Raw genomic sequence first — 20,843 nt, 5'->3', positions numbered from 1 at the left:
TGCTTTAGGCTAGAGTTATATCACCTTGTTTAGGTAATGCTGGTTATCTCCAGCTCATCAGGAGCTCTGCTTGGCATTTACGTATCTGTGTCTTTGATTACTCTCAAAAAAGTGGATCAGTGACTTCATTCCGATCCTATAAGCTCAGTATGGTAGAGGACAGTCTTTATGCAGGCTTTGTGAGAGGATGGGGAGTGCGAGACTGAGGGCACTGCCATCAGAAGCTGGAAGCCCTATCTTGCCCACTTGGAAGGGAGGGAGTGACTCTGGGAAGTAGGACAGAAGAAAAGCCAGCTAGTGGGGATAAAGGAGGGTTTCGTCTTTGGGCTTCTCCAAGGATATTTCTAGGGAGAGCATGATTCAGGAACACTTTGAATGTTGGAAGAGAAGAAGGTGCAAACCTGTCAACTAATGAAAAAAATGCAAATTAGCACCCAGAATGTGAGCTATTAAAACATTAAGTTCTGGTCTCAGTCTCACTGGGGAGAAAAGGCAAACATGTCAGTAGGAGCTTAGGAGTCTTGGAGTTGACAGTCTCCTAACAAAGTAAGGTGCCCACAGTAGGCACTGTGGTATGAAATGGTGTTTCAGCAGGAACTGTGATGTTAGAAGGTATAGCACAGCACAGATTTTCTAGGTGCAGGCCCTGGGCCAGCAGCAGCAGCAGCAGCCCACCTGGGGACCTGTTAGAAATGGGAGTGCTCATTCTCACTCCGTCCCTGCTAACACAGACATTCTGGATGTGGGGTCTAGCAGTTAGTGTTGTAGCAAACATTCCTGGTGATTCTGATACTCACTGAAGTTTGAGAACTTTTCCCTCCAGGGTTCTTATCTACATTTTATTGTATTTATATATTTATTTATTTTTGACAAAGTCTCTCTCTGTTACCCAGGCTGGAGTACAGTGGTGCCATCTCAGCTCACTGCAACCTCTGCCTCCCGGGGTCAAACGATTCTCGTGCCTCAGCTTCCCCAGTAGCTGGGATTACAGGTGTGTGCCACCATGCCCAGCTAAATTTTTTGTATTTTTAGTTAGGGATGGGATTTCACCATGTTGGCCAGGCTGGCCTCAAACTCCTGGCCTCAAGTGATCTGCCTACCTCGGCCTCCCAAAGTGCTGGGATTGCAGGTGTGGGCCACTGCGCCTGGCCTTATTTATTTACTTATTTATGGATTTGGGATCTTGCTGTGTTGCTCAGCCTGGAGTGCATGCCGCTCTCATAGCTCACTGTAGCCTCAAATTTCTGGGCTCAAGCAGTCCCCTTGCCTCAGCCTCCCAAGTAGCTGGGACTACAGACATGCACCACCATGCCTGGCTATTCCTTACAGTGTTCTGTCAGAGGATTAAGTCCTGGAAGATGGGGTATAGTGACATGTGAGTAGAGTAAGAGAGAATCAAGAGAAACGTGTCAGGCAGGGCTGATATGATAAGAGGAGACTTTGATGATGATCAGAGAGCGTCACTGGTCTAAGGACATAGGGGCATGGTGTGTGGCCTGAGTGACGTGCACACCTGTTGGAGCAGAAGGGAGGCCTCCAATAAGAGATACCAAGAAATCCAAGAAGGGCCAGATTGTGAAAAGCTGAACTGATTGCCTTTTACTTAGGACATAGTTACTCTTACAGGAGGTTTTTGATTTGAGGAATTAACGTGATACAAGTAGGGTATTAAGGTAAGATTAAATGTGTGGAGTTTGTAGGGGCTAGGCAGGGTGATTTGGTTGAGAAAGAAACTAGAAGAAACTTGGAAAAATCTTTTAGTTGGGAGAAATCTAGAGAGATCTGTGGGCCTGAACTGAGATTGTAGGCACGCAAAATGTGGAGAGAGAGATTTCGAAGATAAGATTCTGAGATTAAAAAAAAGTGAAGCATGTGCCATAGTGCTTGTTAGACTTTATTTGCTGTTACCATTGTGATGCAGATGAAAGTGATCTGTGATTTGCTTGGGTTCTCAGAAGCAGCATTTATGTTGCATTTAATCAAGTAATCATTTCTCCAAGGGGTGTGTGTATATGTTTTAAGTAGCGTATCTTCTGTATTTCTTTTCTTTTGAGGAAACTCTGATATTATTGATCCAGTGTTTTATGACCCCAAAGGCCCTTTCTTAACAGGATCCCAGTTTGCAATCTGTAATACAACAGGCATTGTATCACAAAGCGTTAATGTGGATGAGTAGTGACCTGGCTTCCAGGCTGTCTTCTGGTAACAGACTTCTTTTTAATGGAGTATCAGCAGATATATTTTAAAAGTAGGATAGATGGTTCATTTAAGAGGGCTTTATCAGTATCTCTGGTATTCAAGTGAAGAGATACTGGTGAATACCATTTGGTGTAGCATAACAGTGCTTAAACTTCTTGGTCTCAGGACCCCTTTACCTTCTTAAAAATGAAGACACAGCTGGGCACAGTGGCAGGCACCTATAGTCGTAGCTACTCAGGAGGCTAAGGCAGGAGGATCACTTGAGCCCAGGAGTTGGAGGCCAGTCTAGACAACATTAGCAAGACCCCATCTCTTTTTAAAAAAAAAAAGTGAAAGTGAAATAAGTTAATGGGAAACTGTTTAATAACCTGCCATGGAAAAAAGTACATAATTTCTGTCACCGTTTGCACGTATGGAGCTGAAAGAACTAATGATTAGTAGCATTCTGTCATGTTTTTATAAAGTTCCCACTAACAGGATAGAGCAAATTGAATTTGACATGAGATGATAGTAGCTGAAAAATACAAACTATTTGATGTGAGTTAGGGGCCATGTTAAGCAGGATGTGGATACCGAGGTACTCCAAGAGTTTATGAAGTTTCACAGAATCTGGTGTCCCAGATCTTCACAGTGGCTCACTGATGTCGGAGCCCACAAGCCAGGGAGAGCTGGTGGTGGCAAGCACCCCCCTTAGATGTTCCAGGCTGGTAGAAATCTAGAAGTGAGTCTTTGGGGCCTGAGCTGAGATTGTAGGCATGTAAAATGTGAAGATATTTCTTTTTGAAGATGAGATTCTGAGATTTAAAAAATGAAGCATATGCCATGGTGCTTGTTAGACTTTTTTTTTTCCTCCAAAGCAAAAACCTTTTATCAGATCGGAAACCTCCCATAAGTACCCACCTTATACCTAGAACTTCCTGAAAGTTGACATGCCAGTAGGGCACGGTTTTTATTCCCAATTGAAAAGTTTCTATTCAACAGTGTATTTAGGCATCTGTGTATATATCTGCTCAGTCCTCTGCTTTTGCAGAAGGGCTGTTGGACCTGCTACCTCAGGCTGTCGCCGGGGCTCTGTTAAAGTGATTGCTTACACCCACTGCCTTGTGGTGGGTGTTTATGTCTTCTCCCCTGCCCATGAAATGGTCCTTCCATGTCTACACTGTGGTGACTTGGTAGGTAGGATGTTCTAGGCCTGGAACTGTGCTGGTGACATCTGTAAGGGGGCAGTGTATCTCAGACAGTGCCCTTCTGTGGAGGTAGAGCAAGCAGTTGCAAAGGTGTTTGATTAGAGGAGCATAGGTAATGCCCCGTTCCTTCCGTAAGGAATGTGTGTGCATGCATATGTGCTTCTATTTTCACCTGAGGGCCAGGTACGTCCTGAAAACTCAAGACCTGGTTTGTGTAAATCTCCTTTCTCTTTTTAAACTGCAGATTCTACCAAGAGGGGTACTACATAGAGCCACCAGTGTGTTATTACTTAACCGCATTGACTTACTTAACCATATTGTTTACCTCCTGGAGGGCCTGTGCTATTTGTTGTAGCATAACAGTGCTCAAACTTTTTGGTCTCAGGACTCCTTTACATTCTTAAAAATGAAGACGCAGCTGGGCACAGTGGCAGGCACCTATGGTCCTAACTACTCAGGAAGCTAAGGCGGGAGGATCACTTGAGCCCAGGAGTTGGAGGCCAGTCTGGACAACATAGCAAGACCCCATCTCTTTAAAAAAAAAAAAGGACCCACAAAGCTTTTTGGTTTGTGGGGTGTATCAATATTATATTAAAAATTAAACTGAAAATTTGTAAAATTATTTAAGAATGACATAATTACATGTTAACAGTAACATTTTTATTGAAAAATAAGTTTTCAAAAAAATTAGTGAGAAGACTGAAACTTGACGCGGTTTTCCATTTTTTGCCAATTTCTTTTCTTTTTTTTGAGCTGGAGTCTGTTGGTCAAGCTGTAATGCAGTGGCACGATCTTGCCACTGCACTGTAGCATGAAGGACAGAGTGAGACTCCATCCTCCCAGGTTCAAGTGATTCTCATGCCTCAGCCTCCCGAATAGCTGGGATTACAGGTGCCTGCCACCATGCCCGGCTAGTTTTTGTATTTTCAGTAGAGATAGGGTTGCCTCTTGGCCAGGCTGATCTCAAACTCCTGGCCTCATGTGATCCACCCGCCTTGGCCTCCCAAAGTGCTGGGATTACAGCCGTGAACCACCGTGCCTGGCCTGCAAATTTCATTTTTCTTTTTTTTTGTTTTGAGGCAGAGTCTTGCTCTGTCACCCAGGCTGGAGTACAGTAGCGCAATCTTGGCTCACTGCAATCTCCACCTCCCAGGTTTAAGCGATTCTGCTGCCTCAGCCTCCTGAGTAGCTGGGATTACAGGCGTGCACTACCAAGCCCAGATAATTTTTGTATTTTTAGTAAAGAAAGGGTTTCACCATGTTAGTGAGGCTGGTCTGGAACTCTTGACCTTAGGTGATCCACCCACCCCTGCCTCCTAAAGTGCTGGGATTATAGGCGTGAGCCACTCTGCCCTGTGGCAAATTTCTTTAGTGTCTGTTTCAATAGAAGACAGGCTGGATTCTCATATCTGGTTCTACATTTAGTCTGTTAGGATGTGTTCTTTTGGTGAATGCATATGGAGAAAAACTGCTTTCACCACAGATAATGTAGTTGGAAAAGGGAAGAGTATGTTTAATGCTTTTTCAGATAAATCTGAACATTCTTCGATACTACACCAAAACTTGACAAGTGTTACTTTCTTCAAGGTTATTAGTGTGATGTGGAATCTGAAGCCATGTCTGTGACTTTTTGAACATTGTTTCACTAAAACACATCAGTCTCTCCTGTACTTTGAATGGATTTTGTGATATCATGCATGGATTGTTTGGAAACCATTTGCTGAGTGTTGCAGAGCTTCCAAATGTTGGCATATTGCATCGTACACTTGCAAAAAAATCACATTCATTTCTTTTCCTGCTGATCTCATTGGAAAAGTCTGTAAGTATTTGCAGAACCATGAAGCTGTGGTTGGCAGATAAGTTTTCCACAATTATAATTTTTGCCTGAAAGCTTGTATTTTATCATTGATAATAACTACTGTAAATTGTTTTTCTCTAGAGTCAAAGCTGGGTTTGAGCCCTGGCACTCTTGTTTAATATGCTGGCCGTGGGACCCAGGTGAGGCCACTTAGCGCCTTTCTAAGCCCTTATCTTTTTTTTTTTTTTTTTTAAAGAGACTGGGTCTTGCTCTGTCACCCAGGCTGGAGTTCAGTGGCGCTATCATAGCTCTCTCTCTGCAGCCTCCATCTCCCAGGCCCAAGCAGTCCTTCCAGCTCAATTTCAGCCTCTCAAGTAACTGGGACTACAGTCTCTCCTGTACTTTGAATGGATTTTGTGATATCATGCATGGACTGTTTGGAAACCATTTGCTGAGTGTTGCAGAGCTTCCAAATGTTGGCATATTGCATCGTACACTTGCAAAAACATCACATTCATTTCTTTTCCTGCTGATCTCATCGGAAAAGTCTATAAGTATAGGCCACCATGCCCAGCTGATTTTTTTGTGGTAGAGATGAGGTCTTGCTTTGTCGCCCAGGTTGGTCTTGAACTGAAGTGATCCTCCCGCCTTGGCCTCCCAAAGTGTTGGTATTAACAGGTGTGAGCCACTGTGCCTGGCAGCCCTTACCTTTTTATCTTGAAAAAGGAGACATGTGCTGCTTTGATGGATTGTTGTGAGTCGTAAATGGGAGAACTAAGGATAATTTGCCTTCTATGGTACCTATTACACAGGAGACATGCGTAAAGGTTCTTTTCCTTTCTTTCCTTCTTGGGCCATCATGAAAGTATTGGGGATGAAGAAGCTGAGGGATGGTGGAGAAATGGAAAGGAAAGGCCTGTTTTCCCTTGGGGCATTCTTAGAACCCAGGCAGAGCTCTGGACACAGTGCCCTTGGCTGTACTTTTTTACTCCCACTGCCTCTAGGAAGGTGATGAATGGGAAGGGGCAGGCAGAGCTTCCTGGGGCTGTTTTTTGGGGTTGTGTTCTGTTCTCTGGATCCATTGGTTTTTTAAAATTTTGTCTAAATAGCTTCTCTAAAAATTAGCATTTTCCTTAGATTGCTGTCATGTGAGCATCAGGGCTCTTTACAAATAAACCTTGTTCCTCCTCAGAGCTCTCCAGAGTGTTAGACTTGGGAATGGTGCAATAGCTGTTCACAGCTGGGAGAACAGAGGCTCAAGGGGAGACAGTGTTTACTACTAGATCTGTGCCCTGCCAAAAATCTAAGAGTAGTTCAGGTCAAAGTTCTTTTATTTCCTAAACTGAAAAATACCAGAGCATGATTTTGTCACAGCCAAGCAAGACCTGAAATTCTTAAAACTGAATTTACTTTAATTTTAGAAAGGGAATGTTAATCTAACAGTGTGTCCCAGCTCCAAAGAAGGTTGACAGTCCTTGTCCAGGAAAGTTCACAGTGCGTGTGAAGACACTGGCTCTTTACTTTATAATGTGTGTCTTCCTTATTGCAGTCTTGGGGGCAGAAAAAAAAAAACAAAACAAAACACATTGGGAATTTAGCTTTCAGAAAAAGCATTGACCTTCCAGTCTGGTCATTTGTCCCTGAGGTTAAGTGTCAAGCCCAGGTAGGTAAATGTTCCAGGTCTGTCTATAGAAAAGTTCAGCTCTTGCCAGTTCAGTGATGCCAGAGAAAGAGTTATGTTGATGAAAGGTTTACTTTCTGACAGTTATTGAATTTTGTCCTGAAGAAGTCTCCCAGCAAGGCTTCCTGTAGCTCAGGGCACTCAGGTAGGTCTTGTGGGGAGTGAAGCTGTCTGGGTGACTAGGGACACCAGTGCATTTAAGTCCGGTGCATGGTTAGGTTTCAATGGACTTTCTCTGTTCCCGTGATGGAAAGTGCCACTGCATCCCTGAGAGATGGATCGGGGAAGTTGGTATTTCTGTCCTGTTTTGTGACTCGTTCCATTAGCTTTGTCATGGGGCTTGGGTGCCAGATATAAATCTAGCTCGTGTTGGAGTGACTAGTGTGGCGAAAGGGGTGTAGACTGCACTTGGAGTCAAGTCTTGGCTCTCTGTCCCAGTGTTGCCGCTTCCTGATATTGTGACTTTGAGGGAGCCACTTCACTTTGTGGAATCCCAGATTCTTCATTTGTAGACCAGGGCTATCCTGCTCTCTATCTGCTGCTGACTGTGGTTGATTGTGTGACTCTAGAGGAAGCACCTGGGAGGTTCTAAGTTGGGGTTTCAAGGCGAGAGAATGCTGATGAGGGCCCAGCAGAAAGGTAGTAGAAGCCCTGCTGGTGAGAAGCGTAAGGCTTGTACTGTCACAGGACAAGGCACCAGTCCTTTGTGGTGGCTGTGAGCTTAGGTCTCCACACCAATTGACTGGATTTGAGTCTGCACTCCACCAAGGTGTAACCTTGGGCACATTCACCTCTCCATGTTCATTCCTTTCATTTGAAAAGTAGACACTGGAATAGCCCCTCTCCACCCACAATAGTACCCACTTTTTAAGGATTAAATGAGATAATGGTAGACGTAAGGGACAGAGCCCAGTTTCTGGCACATGGAAACAGTCCATGCCCATTGTTGTGGTCAAGGCCACAGTAGGCTTTCCCTGCATGTGAAGTTGTTTCAGGGAACTTAACTAGATGTGTGGATTAGCCAAAACCTTGTAGCAAAGTAATGTATTCTAAAGCAGCCATCATTTGATAGGAGTAGGCCCAGCTGTACTCTAGGAAGTAGGTTGAAGGGAGCCAGTTGGGGTAGGAAGGCATCTTCCTCCATGCAGTGGGTGTGACTCATCCACAGGATCCTCTATGTGAGATTTCTCTAGGTTCTTAGGGAAATAAAAGGGAGGTGTAAGCTGATACTGTTTTCCCTGCTGTGTGAGTGTCCTGCTTGTAAAAATTTTCTAGTATTGTATTGGCAAAATTGTATTTCAAGGATTACCTTGATTAGCCATATGAGAAATGGGTTGGAGAGAAGCTAAAACAGCTCCTTAAATGTTCTTAAACATTTTAGATTATTCCGTTTAATTCCTGAAAAGATCATTTGGATATGTTTTCTTGAGCAAAACAGGCAGATGGTGTTGCTACCCAGTTTCCCGATTCTGTAAGGCCTATAGCAGACATGTATGGTAGGCTTGCAGTAGTGAAAGATCCTTGGACTAGGAATCAGAAGACTGGGTCCTCGGCCTTATTCCCAGCTCTGTCATGCCCTGATTTTGTGGCTCTTAGGTTGGTGACCTGCAAAATGGAGATGTTAGTCACCCTTGCTTACTCCACCAGGGGCGTCCATCCTAAGAGATAAGAGAATGCCGGTAAATTGCTTTACAACCAAAGTACAAATATTAGCATAATAAATGGCACTGACAACCAAGCTCTGACCCTCCTAATGAAATATTTTCTTTCTCAGTGATGTTACAGCCTTTCGATTATGATCCCAATGAGAAAAGTAAACACAAGTTTATGGTTCAGTCTATGTTTGCTCCAACTGACACTTCAGATATGGAAGCAGTAGTAAGTACTGAATGCTTCTTATTTTTTTCAGTAATAATAATTTAAAAAACCAATTAGATACGGAATTGTGGGTGCATGCATTGCAAAATATGTCAAAATTGTTTAAAAGGGAATAGTTTTTTTTCAAGAAGGTTTGTACTTTAACTACCTTTGTGGTTTTTCTAAAACTTTGAGGAATAATTTTAACATTTTATGTGACTTCCTAGAAGGCTGTTCTTTTCTGACCTTTCTGAGCTCAGTGTGCTTCAGCAGCTCCTTGCACTGGTGGCTGGTGTCTTGAATGGTTAGGGATTGCCTCCTTTCGCCTCTCCTTTCTGCCCCGACAGAAAAGGATACTTTTCATTGTCCTGCCTTTTCTTACGGTGTCTTCTCATCCCCCACAAACTCAAGAGCCATGTGAGAATGTCAGTGCTGAATGTCCTCACCCATTTAGACATACGTGTGTGTGGCTTTGTTCTAGTAAATATGATTATTTTCCCCCTGCTTAAAATATATGTTTAACTTTTCTCTAATTTTGATAAAATTAAGATGACTTCATTTTTATAAAAGAAATAAATGATATTAGTGATGGTTTTGGGAAAAAAAAAAGAGTATAATGGACATTCCCCCCAAAATGAGCTTTTTATACATTGGAATAAGTCCATAGGCATTCTGGGGCTGGGAGTTGAATTGAAATGTACAGTACAACCCACAGCCCCAGCAGGGACAGATGCGTTTGTCCTTACAGTTCGGGAAAGCAGGACAGGGTTGCCTCATACCACTGGTATTGCTCTCCAGTTTTGGCCAGCCCAAAGTGGGGCCCCGAGTCATTCATGGCAGGCCTGCCCACCTGAGTCTGCTGTTCCTCACACCATACTGCAATTCTCCTCTGAGTTTCATACCAAAGGCAACTCAGGCCAAGCCCACCCCATGCCCTATTTCGCCACATAGTCTTTTGTTTTAGTTCTGGAAAAGCATCTCCACTGGTGTTTCACTTGTAGGCAGAAAATGAAGGGGGAGGCCAGATATTTTTGAGTTTTAGAGGGATTAGTGATAATAGGCTGTCTTCTTTTCATGAGAACAATTCTTATGAAAAGCTTCTCTTTGATTTTCTGCAACATGATGTGTTAACTTCATGTTAATTTGTGTGATCAAAGAAACATGGCAGATAGAAAATAATGGAAGATCCAAGGGTGTGTTCTGTTTGGCTTTTGCTGCATGGCATAGTGGAAAGAGCATGGGCTTGGGTGTCTTTGAGCTGAGTTCTTCCTTTTACTAACATTGTGGCTGGGAGCAGATTTTATTAAATCTGTTGCGGTTTTGATCATTTGTGAAACAGGGATAAAAATGCAGCTCTCATGATGGTGAGTATGAAGTGAGCCTTGTGTAAGTGCCTCGTCGGTCTAGAGTCTGACACTTGCTTATCAGAGTGTGTAGTAGGCCAGGCACTGCATATCCAGTAAAGAGTCATTTTAGTTCCTTGTATGATTATTTTTATAACAGTTTACTTTTTTTTTTTTTTTTTTAAATAAAATGTACATTGTGGGAAATTTCGGAAATACACAAATCAAAAAAATTTAAAGTGACCCATAGTTCTTTTCTACTAGGTCTAACCATCATTAATAAGAGCTTTGTGTTTTTCTTCCTTTTTTTTTTTTTTTTTTTTTTTTTTTGGCAGTGGGGAGACATGATCTCACCGTGTCACCCAGGCTAGAATGCAGTGGAGTGATCTCAGCTCACTGCAGCCTCCACCTCCTGGGCTCAAGTGATCCTCCCACCTCAGCCTCCCAAGTAGCTGGGACCATAGCAGCGCACCACCATACCTGGCTAATTTTTTGTAGAGACAGGTTTTCTCCATGTTGCCCAGGCTGGTCTCAAACTCCTGGACTCAAGTGATCTGCCTACCTGAGCCTCCCAAAGTGTTAGGATTACAGGCATGAGCCACTGCCCCAGCCTGCTTTTTCTTTATTTTAAAATGTTTTTCTTTTTATCGTAAGATACAGAAAGTTGAAAAAATAGCATGGTGACCACTCATATAACTTTTACCTAGATTTACCATTTGTTAACATGTTGTCACATTTGCTTCCTTTCTGTCACAAACTTTCTTATTTGCTTAAGATGCAGATTGTATGACACTTCACCCCTAAATGCTTCAGAGCAAGGACAGTCTCTTATATTGCCATGATACTATTAATCATAGCTGAAAAAATTAACTTTTAATTCAGTATTATTATATGATAAATTAATATTCATTATTTCCTAGTTGTTCCAAAAGTGGCCTTTAGTAGAGGACACCCAAACCTTTTTGTTTTTCAAACTTTGAACTTTTTTTTTTTTTTGGAGACAAAGTCTTGCTCTGTCACCAAGGCTGAAGTGCAGTGGTGCAGTCAGTAACTAGAACTACAGGCATGCCACCACGCCAGCTAATTTTTTATTTTTTTTGTAGAGTTGGGGTCTCACTCTGTTGCCCAAGCTGGTCATGAACTTCTGGGCTCAAGCGATCCTCCTGCCTCTGCCTCCCAAAGTGCTGGGATTACAGGTGTGAGCCACTGCACCCAGCCCAAACTTTGAACTTTTTTTTTTTTTTTTTTTTTTTTTTTAGTGTCCAGGCCAGTTGACTTACAGAATGTCCCATATTGTGGATTTGTTCGATTATTTCTTCATGATTAAATTCAAGTTAAATGTGTTTTGGCAAGAATATTCCAGAGTCGGTATTTCATACCAGGTTGTCCTCCTGTTGGTGATGCTGTTTGATCACTTGGTTAAGACGGTGACTGCCAGCTCTCCCCAGTGTCAGAGCACAAAGCACATTTGCCCCTGTGGTTAATAGGTAATCTGTGATACTCTGAGTCATCTGATACTTTGAGACCATGTGAATATCCTGCTTGCCAGCAGTCTCACCTGGTGGTTTTAGCATTCAGTGATGATCCTTGCCTGATCTTTTTTTGACTCATGTGGTAGGCACACGTGTACAGATGTGTGTGTGCAGAGGAGCAGACTTAAGTATTCTTTATGGTTTCTTCACTTAATATCTGGACATTTCCTCCATCTAACTGAATGCTCTTCAGCATCATTTGAGTGGCAGCATGCTATTCCATTTAGTGGATCTGTCATAATTTTTGTGGCAGTTCCCTAGTGTCCCACTTTTTGGTTCCCACTTTTGATTCTTGGTACCTGTGTTACACTAGCTGCCTCTTGCATGGTTTTGGGAAGGGTTGGAGGCACGGAGGGTGGGGGATGCCTTCTTTTTCTATATCGTAACCTTGCTGCTATCCTGGTCTATGATCCTAGAATACCCTGTAATTCCCATCCTCTGCTGCCAAAAGGAGAAGTTATCAGGAGCATATCCTCTTAGGACATGGGATTTAGCTGGGAAGGTGCTGTCACTACAGCCTGGAGGGATGGAGATGGGTCTTGGGGTAGAGATAGCCCAGACACTGCCACAGTGACAGAGGAGGGATTTGGTAATGAATGTGTTCCGTTGGTAGTTGGCAGAGTGGTTCTAAAACTACTCCCAGATAATATGCGCTTACACTTTCTAGATATGCCTTTAAAGTAAGTTTCATTTTCTCATTTTAATTTATTATTTTTGAGACAGAGTCTCTCAGTGTCCCCCAGGCTGGAGTACAGTGGTGCTATCATGGCTCATTGCAGCCTCCCTCCTGGGCCCAAGTGATCCTCCCACCTCAGCCTCCTGAGTAGCTGGGACCACAGGCATGTGCCACCATGCTCAGTTAATTTTTAAATTTTTTTTGTAGAGATGATGTCTCCTTACGTTTTCCAGACTGGTCTCTAACTGCTGGGCTCAACCATTCCTTCCACCTCAGCCTCCGAAAGTGCTGGGATTACAGGCATAAGCCACCACGCCCAGCCTAAAACAAGTTTTATTTTCATAAGGAGAGCCAAGGTTACCTGGTCATCCAGACATTATTTAGAGGACTCCTTTTTGTTCAGTGGTGGGCCTCTCCTGTAGAGTAGCAACATGGGGAGCATTGGTTGACTTTAAGGAGTCAGGCAGCAAGACTTTCAGGGTTTGTGAAGTGTAATAAATATTTTGAGAAAGTGAGTGTATTTAATCTTGTCATGTTGCAAATATTGGAATCTCAGCAGACTTCAGTTCTTTATTTGATATAGTTCTAGGCTTTCTCATTAAGAGTATTTTTCTGAAATTATCAGTTATAGGAAGAAAGTTATTCTTCCACCAAGTTAATAATATCTTGATTATTAAATTTAAATTGTTTTAGTGGAAGGAGGCAAAACCGGAAGACCTTATGGATTCAAAACTTAGATGTGTGTTTGAATTGCCAGCAGAGAATGATAAACCAGTAAGTATGTTTATAGTTAACAATAATTGAATGTTGTAAGCTGATACTTATTTGCATACCATTTGCTGCAAAACCAAGATTTAAGTTGGCAAATTATTTTCCTTTATCTGATGTCTGAAGAAAAAAATAAGCTGAGGTCAGCAAATAAGTGGGCCTTTATGAAATCAGCCTTTGAAAAACTCAGGGAAAGACAACTGATTCAAACAGTGTTTCACCTTGAAAAGTGCAGCCCGATGGCCGTTGAGATGTCATAAATCCTAAGAGCTTCTATGACCTGGCGAAGGTATAGGTTGCTGTTAAACAGTGGGTGAGTGTAAAACAGGGAATAATTTGCCCTTTATCATGGTGCTTGATGGAAGGGTGGGAAGCTTTCAGGTTCTCTTGTTTTACAAAGTGCCCTGTCAGCCTCCCTACCCCTTTTACCCTATCTATCTCCTTAGTCAGAGGCTGCTTTTAGATGAGGATTTCTCAACTTCAGCATTGTTGATATTTGGGATGGATAGTTCTTGGTGGTGGAGGTTGCCCTGTGTACTGTAGGTTCTTCTATTGATAGCAGCATCCCTGGCTTCTGCCCTCTTGATACTGGTAGTACTCCCCAGTTGTGACAACTAAATATGTCTCCAGATATTGCCACATGTGTCCTGGAGGGCAGTATCAACCCCCCCCGAGAGTGATATCATTCTGGTGTTGCCTGCGGGGAGAAGGAAGGAGCCCCATCCTCTAGGCTGTCCGCTTTCACCCTTGATGGTCCTCACTTGTGACCAGTTGAAGAAAGGGGACTGTATCTGAAATACTAATTTGGACTTCCCTTCAACCTAGTCGAAAACATTTTAATTGTTATAAAAACACCAAAACTGTGAAAACATGCAGCATATGAAACTATCTTAGCTGTTGATAGCTGGAGTTGGGAAATAGAAATGCCCTGAAATGTTCTATTAACAGTATCTATGCTGGTCTGCGGGAATGCTGTTGATTTGTGTCAAAACTACCTGATATTTTATTTCTGCTGAATCATTTACCACTATTTTTACTGTGTTTCTTTAAGTGGATAGTGGTCTTTTTTTCCCTCTTCCCAGTGTACGTCCTGTCACAGGAAGGTCAGTTTGCAAGTTGTGAAACCTGTATTCTGGCCTCAGCTCTGTGATAGGTTGACTTGGTAGCCTGGGACCTTGCTTCACAGGGCCTACTCTTCTCATCTGGAAAATGGTGGGGAGAGCTAGATTCCTGGTTTTCAGTTTGCTACCCAGGTCAATGATCGTCAGTTACTTTTCCCTGACAAGCTGCGTGTTTCCATGCCCTCCCTCCACTGACTGGCTGTCATCCCCAGTAAATCTCAAGAGGGGATCATAGCTCAATCTTGGCAGGGGAAATGAGGGGAGTATGTAACTTCCCAAGATTGAAACATTGCAGACCCTGAGCTTGTTTCACTTTCATCCCAGCTTCCAAATGCTAAGTTGGTAAAATAATTCGCCCTCTGTCTACTGCTCTCCCAAGCTTCCTACTCCACCGAGACAATCCTAGGGATGTTCACATCTTTGTGGTGACAGTAATTTGTGGCTAATAATTCCTGAGTTTGCACAATTACAGTATGCTGATTTTTGCATGGCAGGAATTTGATAGTGCAATATACACAGCCCTTTTTCTCTTTCTCTGAAGTATTAGTCTCAGCTAAACTTCATTATTTACCCTTATCCATAATTTCTAGGGCCTGGTTGCTTTAGATTATTAAGATACCAAATAAAATGATCCATTTTAAAAATAAATGTGACATTTTACAGTGTGGATGAAATGCTACCACGTTTGGTGTTTGCTGAGAACTACTTTACTTTGCATAAAAAAGTCCTTTATTACATGGTTGGTGACACTTAGGCTTTCATTTGTTTTTGAACAGCATGATGTAGAAATAAATAAAATTATATCCACAACTGCATCAAAGACAGAAACACCAATAGTGTCTAAGTCTCTGAGTTCTTCTTTGGATGACACTGAAGTTAAGAAGGTTATGGAAGAATGTAAGAGGCTGCAAGGTGAAGTTCAGAGGCTACGGGAGGAGAACAAGCAGTTCAAGGTAATAGTTTATTTTCTGGTAATCTACAGAGAACAAGGGCATTTTCACTAGCTTCTTGGGTGGGGAAGTTGATGAGCCAGTGAATGTATAGATTTCTTTTGCTTTTGGTATTTGGCTGTTTTTTTCTCCCCAGGGAGAAATTTCCATGGCTTTCATCAGATTCTCAAAAGGGTCCTTGGATCTGTCTAAATTAAGAACCACTGTCCCTTGATCAGAAGTTTCTCAACTGTTTAAGCTCTTGTCCCCTTGGAAAAAAAAGAAAAACCTCGGCGGGGCACGGTGGCTCACGCCTGTAATCCCAGCACTTTGGGAGGCCAAGGCGGGCCAATCACAAGGTCAAGCGTTGAAGACCAGCCGGGCCAACACAGTGAAACCCCGTGTCTAATAAAAAATTAAAAAAAAAATTAGTTGGGTGTGGTGGTGGGCGCCTGTAATCCCAGCCACTCAGGAGGCTGTGAGGCAGGAGAATCGCTTGAACCCAGGAGGCGCAAGTTACAGTGAGCTGAGATTGTGCCACTGCACTCCAGCCTGGGTGACAGATCTAGACTCCATCTCACAAACAAAACAAACAAAACCCCCCAAAATTCACACTTTACATTAGTGTAAATTGAAAATAAATGTTGAGACCAAAATAGCAGTTTTTATTTTGAATATGCATTTTTAAACCCCACGCCATCCCCATTCCCTTGGGTGAGAATCTTTTTTTCAGAGGGTAAGTACTGACCAATACTCTGATTTAATGCAGGTATAGTTCTGATTTTAGAAGACTCTAAATAGGTCTGGGCAGTTTTGGCTCCTCAAACTGTTGATGTGGTGATGAGCTTGGAGGTGGGGTGCCTCACAGTGGTTAGGAGGTGGAGATTATGGAAAGAAAACCTGAGCCTCTAGCTCGTGGACGAGGCAGTTGGCATTGGCAATGGAAGGTTGTATTGTACTGAGTGGTGAAGGGGGGAGTCAGAGGGTGCTTCTTTTGGCTTGGAGGCTTGTGGTGGTGTGGAAGTTGCTCCCATCCAATATGAAACAGCTCTGAATCTGTGCTGGTCACAGCATCTTTTAGGCCTCTGTTTGCTAAACACCTCTAAGGCCCCTTCCAGCTTTAAAAGTATGAGTTTTCTTCTCTTTTACTCTTGACAATGAGGTAGATATAGGAGAACTGATAACATTTGGGAAATGGCATCATCTTCTTCCTTTGCAGTGATCTTGATTTGCCTCAGTCAGTAACTTCTTTAACGTGTAAGTAAATTGTGAAGCCGACACTATGTTTTGGCTAACAATCTAAGCTATGCCTGAAGCTTCTCCTCGAGTGTATTTCTCTTCTGAAACAGAGTTCTGTGCTGTTTAAAGTGGTAAATAGGTAGAAATAGCTTCTATATAACCCAATAAAATAAATGGTGTAGTTTGCTGTTTTTTTTTTAAGTCAGTCGGACACCACCAGTTGTTTATCACTGTGCAGTGATATTGCCATGCCCCATGAGCAAAATATCCTTAAAATATGATCAGACTAATCTCGACATTAGAAGATTCTTTATCCTGCCAGACGCTGCCTTCTTGTTTTGTGTTGGTTTATTCTGTCATCTGGCCAACAAATGAGGGTCTAATATGTGCCTGGCATTGTGGATTCAAACACAAACAGTCCCTGCCCTTGAGGAGCTCTCTGTTAATGGGATAGCAGGGAGAGACATACACAGAAATTATTATAAGCCAGTGTGATAAATGTCCCACAGAGATAGCAACAAATTGCAGGGAGAGTCAGCTCCGTGGGATTCATCTGCCTGTGGTCTCCAGGACCTACTAGGTACTCGGGTGGATGGGAGAGAATGGAAGGAAACGAAGAAAAGAAAGTACAGCTGGTGTGTGGGGTTTAGGGATGAGTAGATGAGGTAATTATCAAGAGATCTTTCAGCAAAGATGAGTCCGGGCCAGAATAGAATGGCTTGATGCATGTCCCTCTTCAGGGATGTGGGCTTGGCTTTGAGAGCATGGAAATGGCACCATAGATCTACATGGTAACTTGCAGATTCTTAGGAAAGTGCAAGGCAGTTGTGGCAGTGGAGGTGAAGGAAGAAAAAAATTTTCATTTCTTACATATCCATGTAGTTTGGGGACAAGGGGAGGGTGGGGGATATGGTCAAATATCTTTATATGTGTGAAAAAGAATGTTGCTTCTTCAGTGGGAAATCTATGCATTAAGTAGAAAATATTTGAGATGAGTGTACCAAGGCCAGTCACATTTTAATATTCCAAATATCATTTGATCCAGCAGTCTGGATGTAGTTCATCAGGTACCAGCTATGTACAGAGCTCTGCATTTGAAAGCTTCCAGATGTCCCACTTTTAGATTTTTTTTTTTTTTGATATGGAGTCTCACTCTGTCACCTCAAGCTAACTTTTGTATTTTTAGTAGAGATGAGGTTTCATCATGTTGACGAAGGTGGTCTCAAACTCCTGAGCTCAGGTGATCCACCCGCCTCAGCCTCCCAAAGTGTGGGGATTACAGGCATGAGCCACCATGTCCAGTTGACTTTATAGTTTCTTATGATTTGTATATTTATGTCTTGGGAAATGCCTCTCATTTTAAAAATTGATGATTTGATCAAGGAAGGCTATTCATTAGAGGCAGGACGGACAGAGAGGTTGGGGTTGAAGAGAAGCATCTGAAAGACATGGCCGTAAAGGTGGGTGGGGCTGAGGGTGCAAAGGGCCCAGTTGACCCTTTTAAGAACTTTTTTCTGTAAATCATGGGAAACCAAGGAGCACCCTGTTTAGATATCTGTTATAACTAGCAGCATCAAGTGGAATGTATGAAAGAAAAGAGGGGACTGTTTTCTCTGTGGCTTCAGGCTAGCCCTTTCCCCTCTGTAGCCTGCAGTTTCTCCATTTGCAAAATGAGGTTGGACCATATCATGTTGGCCAACACTGGGCATGAACAGCCCATCCGGTTAAGCTGTACGGTTGACTCCCCTTTCTGGTGCCTTGGCTTGTCTTTGAAATATGCATTTGCTCCCATAGGAAGAAGATGGACTGCGGATGAGGAAGACAGTGCAGAGCAACAGCCCTATTTCAGCGCTAGCCCCAACTGGGAAGGAAGAAGGCCTTAGCACCCGGCTCTTGGCTCTGGTGGTTTTGTTCTTTATTGTTGGTGTAATTATTGGGAAGATTGCCTTGTAGAGGTAGCATGCACAGGATGGTAAATTGGATTGATGGATCCACCATATCATGGGATTTAAATTTATCATAACCATGTGTAAAAAGAAATTAATGTATGATGACATCTCACAGGTCTTGCCTTTAAATTACCCCTCCCTGCACACACATACACCGATACACACACACAAATATAATGTAACAATCTTTTAGAAAGTTAAAAATGTATAGTAACTGATTGGGGGGGGGAAGAATGATCTTTATTAATGACAAGGGAAACCATGAGTAATGCCACAATGGCATATTGTAAATGTCATTTTAAACATTGGTAGGCCTTGGTACATGATGCTGGATTACCTCTCTTAAAATGACACTCTTCCTCGCCTGTTGGTGCTGGCCCATGGGGAACCGGAGCCCAGCGTGGTGGGGAGTGAGGTCATCTCCACACAGTAGTCCCCACGTGGCCCACTCCTGGCCTAGGCTGCTTTCCATGTCTTCAGTTCTGTCCAAGCCATCAGCTCCTTGGGACTGATGAACAGAGTCAGAAGCCCAAAGGAATTGCACTGTGGCAGCATCAGACGTACTCGTCATAAGTGAGAGGCGTGTGTTGACTGATTGACCCAGTGCTTTGGAAATAAATGGCAGTGCTTTGTTCTCTTAAAGGGACCAAGCTAAATTTTTATTGGTTCATGTAGTGAAGTTGAACTGTTATTCAGAGATGTTTAATGCATATTTAACTTATTTAATGTATTTCATCTCATATTTTCTTATTGTCACAAGAGTACAGTTAATGCTGTGTGCTGCCAAACTCTGGTGGGTGAACTGGTATTGCTGCTGGAGGTCTGTGGGCTCCTCTGTCTCTGGAGAGTCTGGTCATGTGGAGGTGGGGTTTATTGGAATGTTGGAGAAGAGCTGTCAGGAAGTGTTTTTCTGGGTCAGTAAATAACAACTGTCATAGGGAGGGAAGTTCTCTGTAGTGACAGTCAACTCTAGGTTACCTTTTTAAATGAAGAGTAGTCAGTATTCTAGATTGTTCTTATACCACCTCTCAACCATTACTCATACTTCTAGCACCCAGGCCCAAGTCTGAGCCTAACCTCTCCTTGGGGACCTAGCTTGGAGTCAGGACGAATGGATCGGGGTGCAGAAGGTTAGAATCGAGGGCACCAGCAGTTGGGGGTGGGGAGCAGTGGGGGAGAGAGACTCTTCAGCTAATCCTTCTAGTACTAGTTGAGAGTTTGACTGTGAATTAATTTTATGCCATAAAAGACCAATCCAGTTCTGTTTGACTATGTAGCATCTTGAAAAGAAAAATTATAATAAAGCCCCAAAATTAAGAATTCTTTTGTCATTTTGTCACATTTGCTTTATGGGGGGAATTTTTTATCATTTTTATTATTTTGCCATTGGAAGGTTGACTTTAAAATGAGCTCCATCACTGGGAAATATGTGTTTCATGATTTAAATGTACGTGTGTGTGTGTGTGTGTGTGTGTGTGTGTATATATATATATATATTTTTTTTTGGTTGTCTTCAGCTGACAGTATGAAAAATAAAACTGCTGAAAAAGCTGAGCACCTGGTCACCCTTGGCCTTCCATTGCTTTGGCCTTCAGTAAAAAGCAGCCTCGCTTCTAGGTCAGGGAACCATGCCATTGAGACTAATAACAGGCGTTCTGGGCACAGTCCCACTGTGCACAGGTTTGAGAGGACAGGTTCATCAGAAGGAAGGCAGTCCTTAGAAGTCACATACGTCAAGCCACATTGCTCCTAAGCCTGGCTGTGTTAAGCTGGGTCAGGGGCCTTGAAACGGGAGAAGTGGAAGTCTGTGGTTGGTCTGAGTAAGGAACTTCCTGTCTTCATGAAAAAAGTTGACTTTGAATCCCAGGTACTCACAGAAATGGTGAGCAGACTTAGTTGTTACCCAGGCACCCATGGATTGCGTTGAGTGTGCAGACAGGGAGGTCACCCCAATATGAATTTGTCTCCAGGTTTTTTCCCACGTGGCCCCCAGTACTTATAAAAGGAAGTGAAAAGACCGAACTGTAAGGCACATGCCTTCTGCTGCCTGATTTTCCGTGAGGAGAATAAAATTTGCTAATTGTAGGTGCTGCAGCCGGTTAAGTCCTTCTGTAGCTTCCAGGCCCTCATGTCCTTGCCCTCATGGAGAGTGCTTAGATGGTCTGCAACATACCTAGGGGTACAGTACAGTCCCATTACACTAGAGCAGGGCTCTCTTTGTTTTTAAAGGATATGGCCGTGTGTTTTGATAAAACTTTATTCACAAAAACAGCCAGGTCATGGGATTTGGCCTTTGAGTCTGTGGCAGTTCTTAAAAAGAATATTGAGAAACTACTCTGTTTTAGACCTTTGAATGTGATTTAGAGTTTTGTGTACATCTAGGAAAAGGTGTTCAGCTTCTCAGAGGATGTGGACATTTTGGTTGCGGCTAAAAATCAGCCTCTGAAGTCTCTCTCCCTTCTAGAGGTTAGCACTTGTTGAACACGTTTGTGGGGTTTTTGGCTGAGTGGCAGAAGGAAAATCCTCAGGAAGAGAAGCAGGTGAGTGATGAGAAGGTTGGTTAT

At 42.9% G+C, this 20,843-nt stretch overlaps 1 protein-coding gene across 3 annotated transcripts in view; it reads left to right on the top strand.

Annotated features, from left to right (window-relative positions):
- VAPB (VAMP associated protein B and C) overlaps positions 1 to 19,599 on the top strand; it is a 56,096-nt gene extending 36,497 nt beyond the window's left edge. For 2 of the 3 annotated variants that reach the window (XM_008012993.3, XM_008012996.3), the window contains 4 exons: positions 8,640 to 8,743; positions 12,967 to 13,047; positions 14,939 to 15,115; positions 18,125 to 19,599. In XM_008012993.3, coding sequence (XP_008011184.3) covers positions 8,640 to 8,743; positions 12,967 to 13,047; positions 14,939 to 15,115; positions 18,125 to 18,283 — 521 coding nt within the window. In that variant the 3' untranslated portion in view covers positions 18,284 to 19,599. The remainder of the gene's footprint in view (positions 1 to 8,639; positions 8,744 to 12,966; positions 13,048 to 14,938; positions 15,116 to 18,124) is intronic. The other variant, XM_008013004.3, reaches the window with a different exon arrangement.
- The last annotated feature ends 1,244 nt before the right edge of the window (positions 19,600 to 20,843 follow it).

The sequence above is a fragment of the Chlorocebus sabaeus genome, chromosome 2, assembly GCF_047675955.1.
Source record: "Chlorocebus sabaeus isolate Y175 chromosome 2, mChlSab1.0.hap1, whole genome shotgun sequence".
In the NCBI taxonomy this organism is placed as follows: domain Eukaryota; kingdom Metazoa; phylum Chordata; class Mammalia; order Primates; family Cercopithecidae; genus Chlorocebus; species Chlorocebus sabaeus.
Note: the sequence above shows the minus strand (reverse complement) of the source record. Positions and strands in the feature narration are given on the sequence as shown.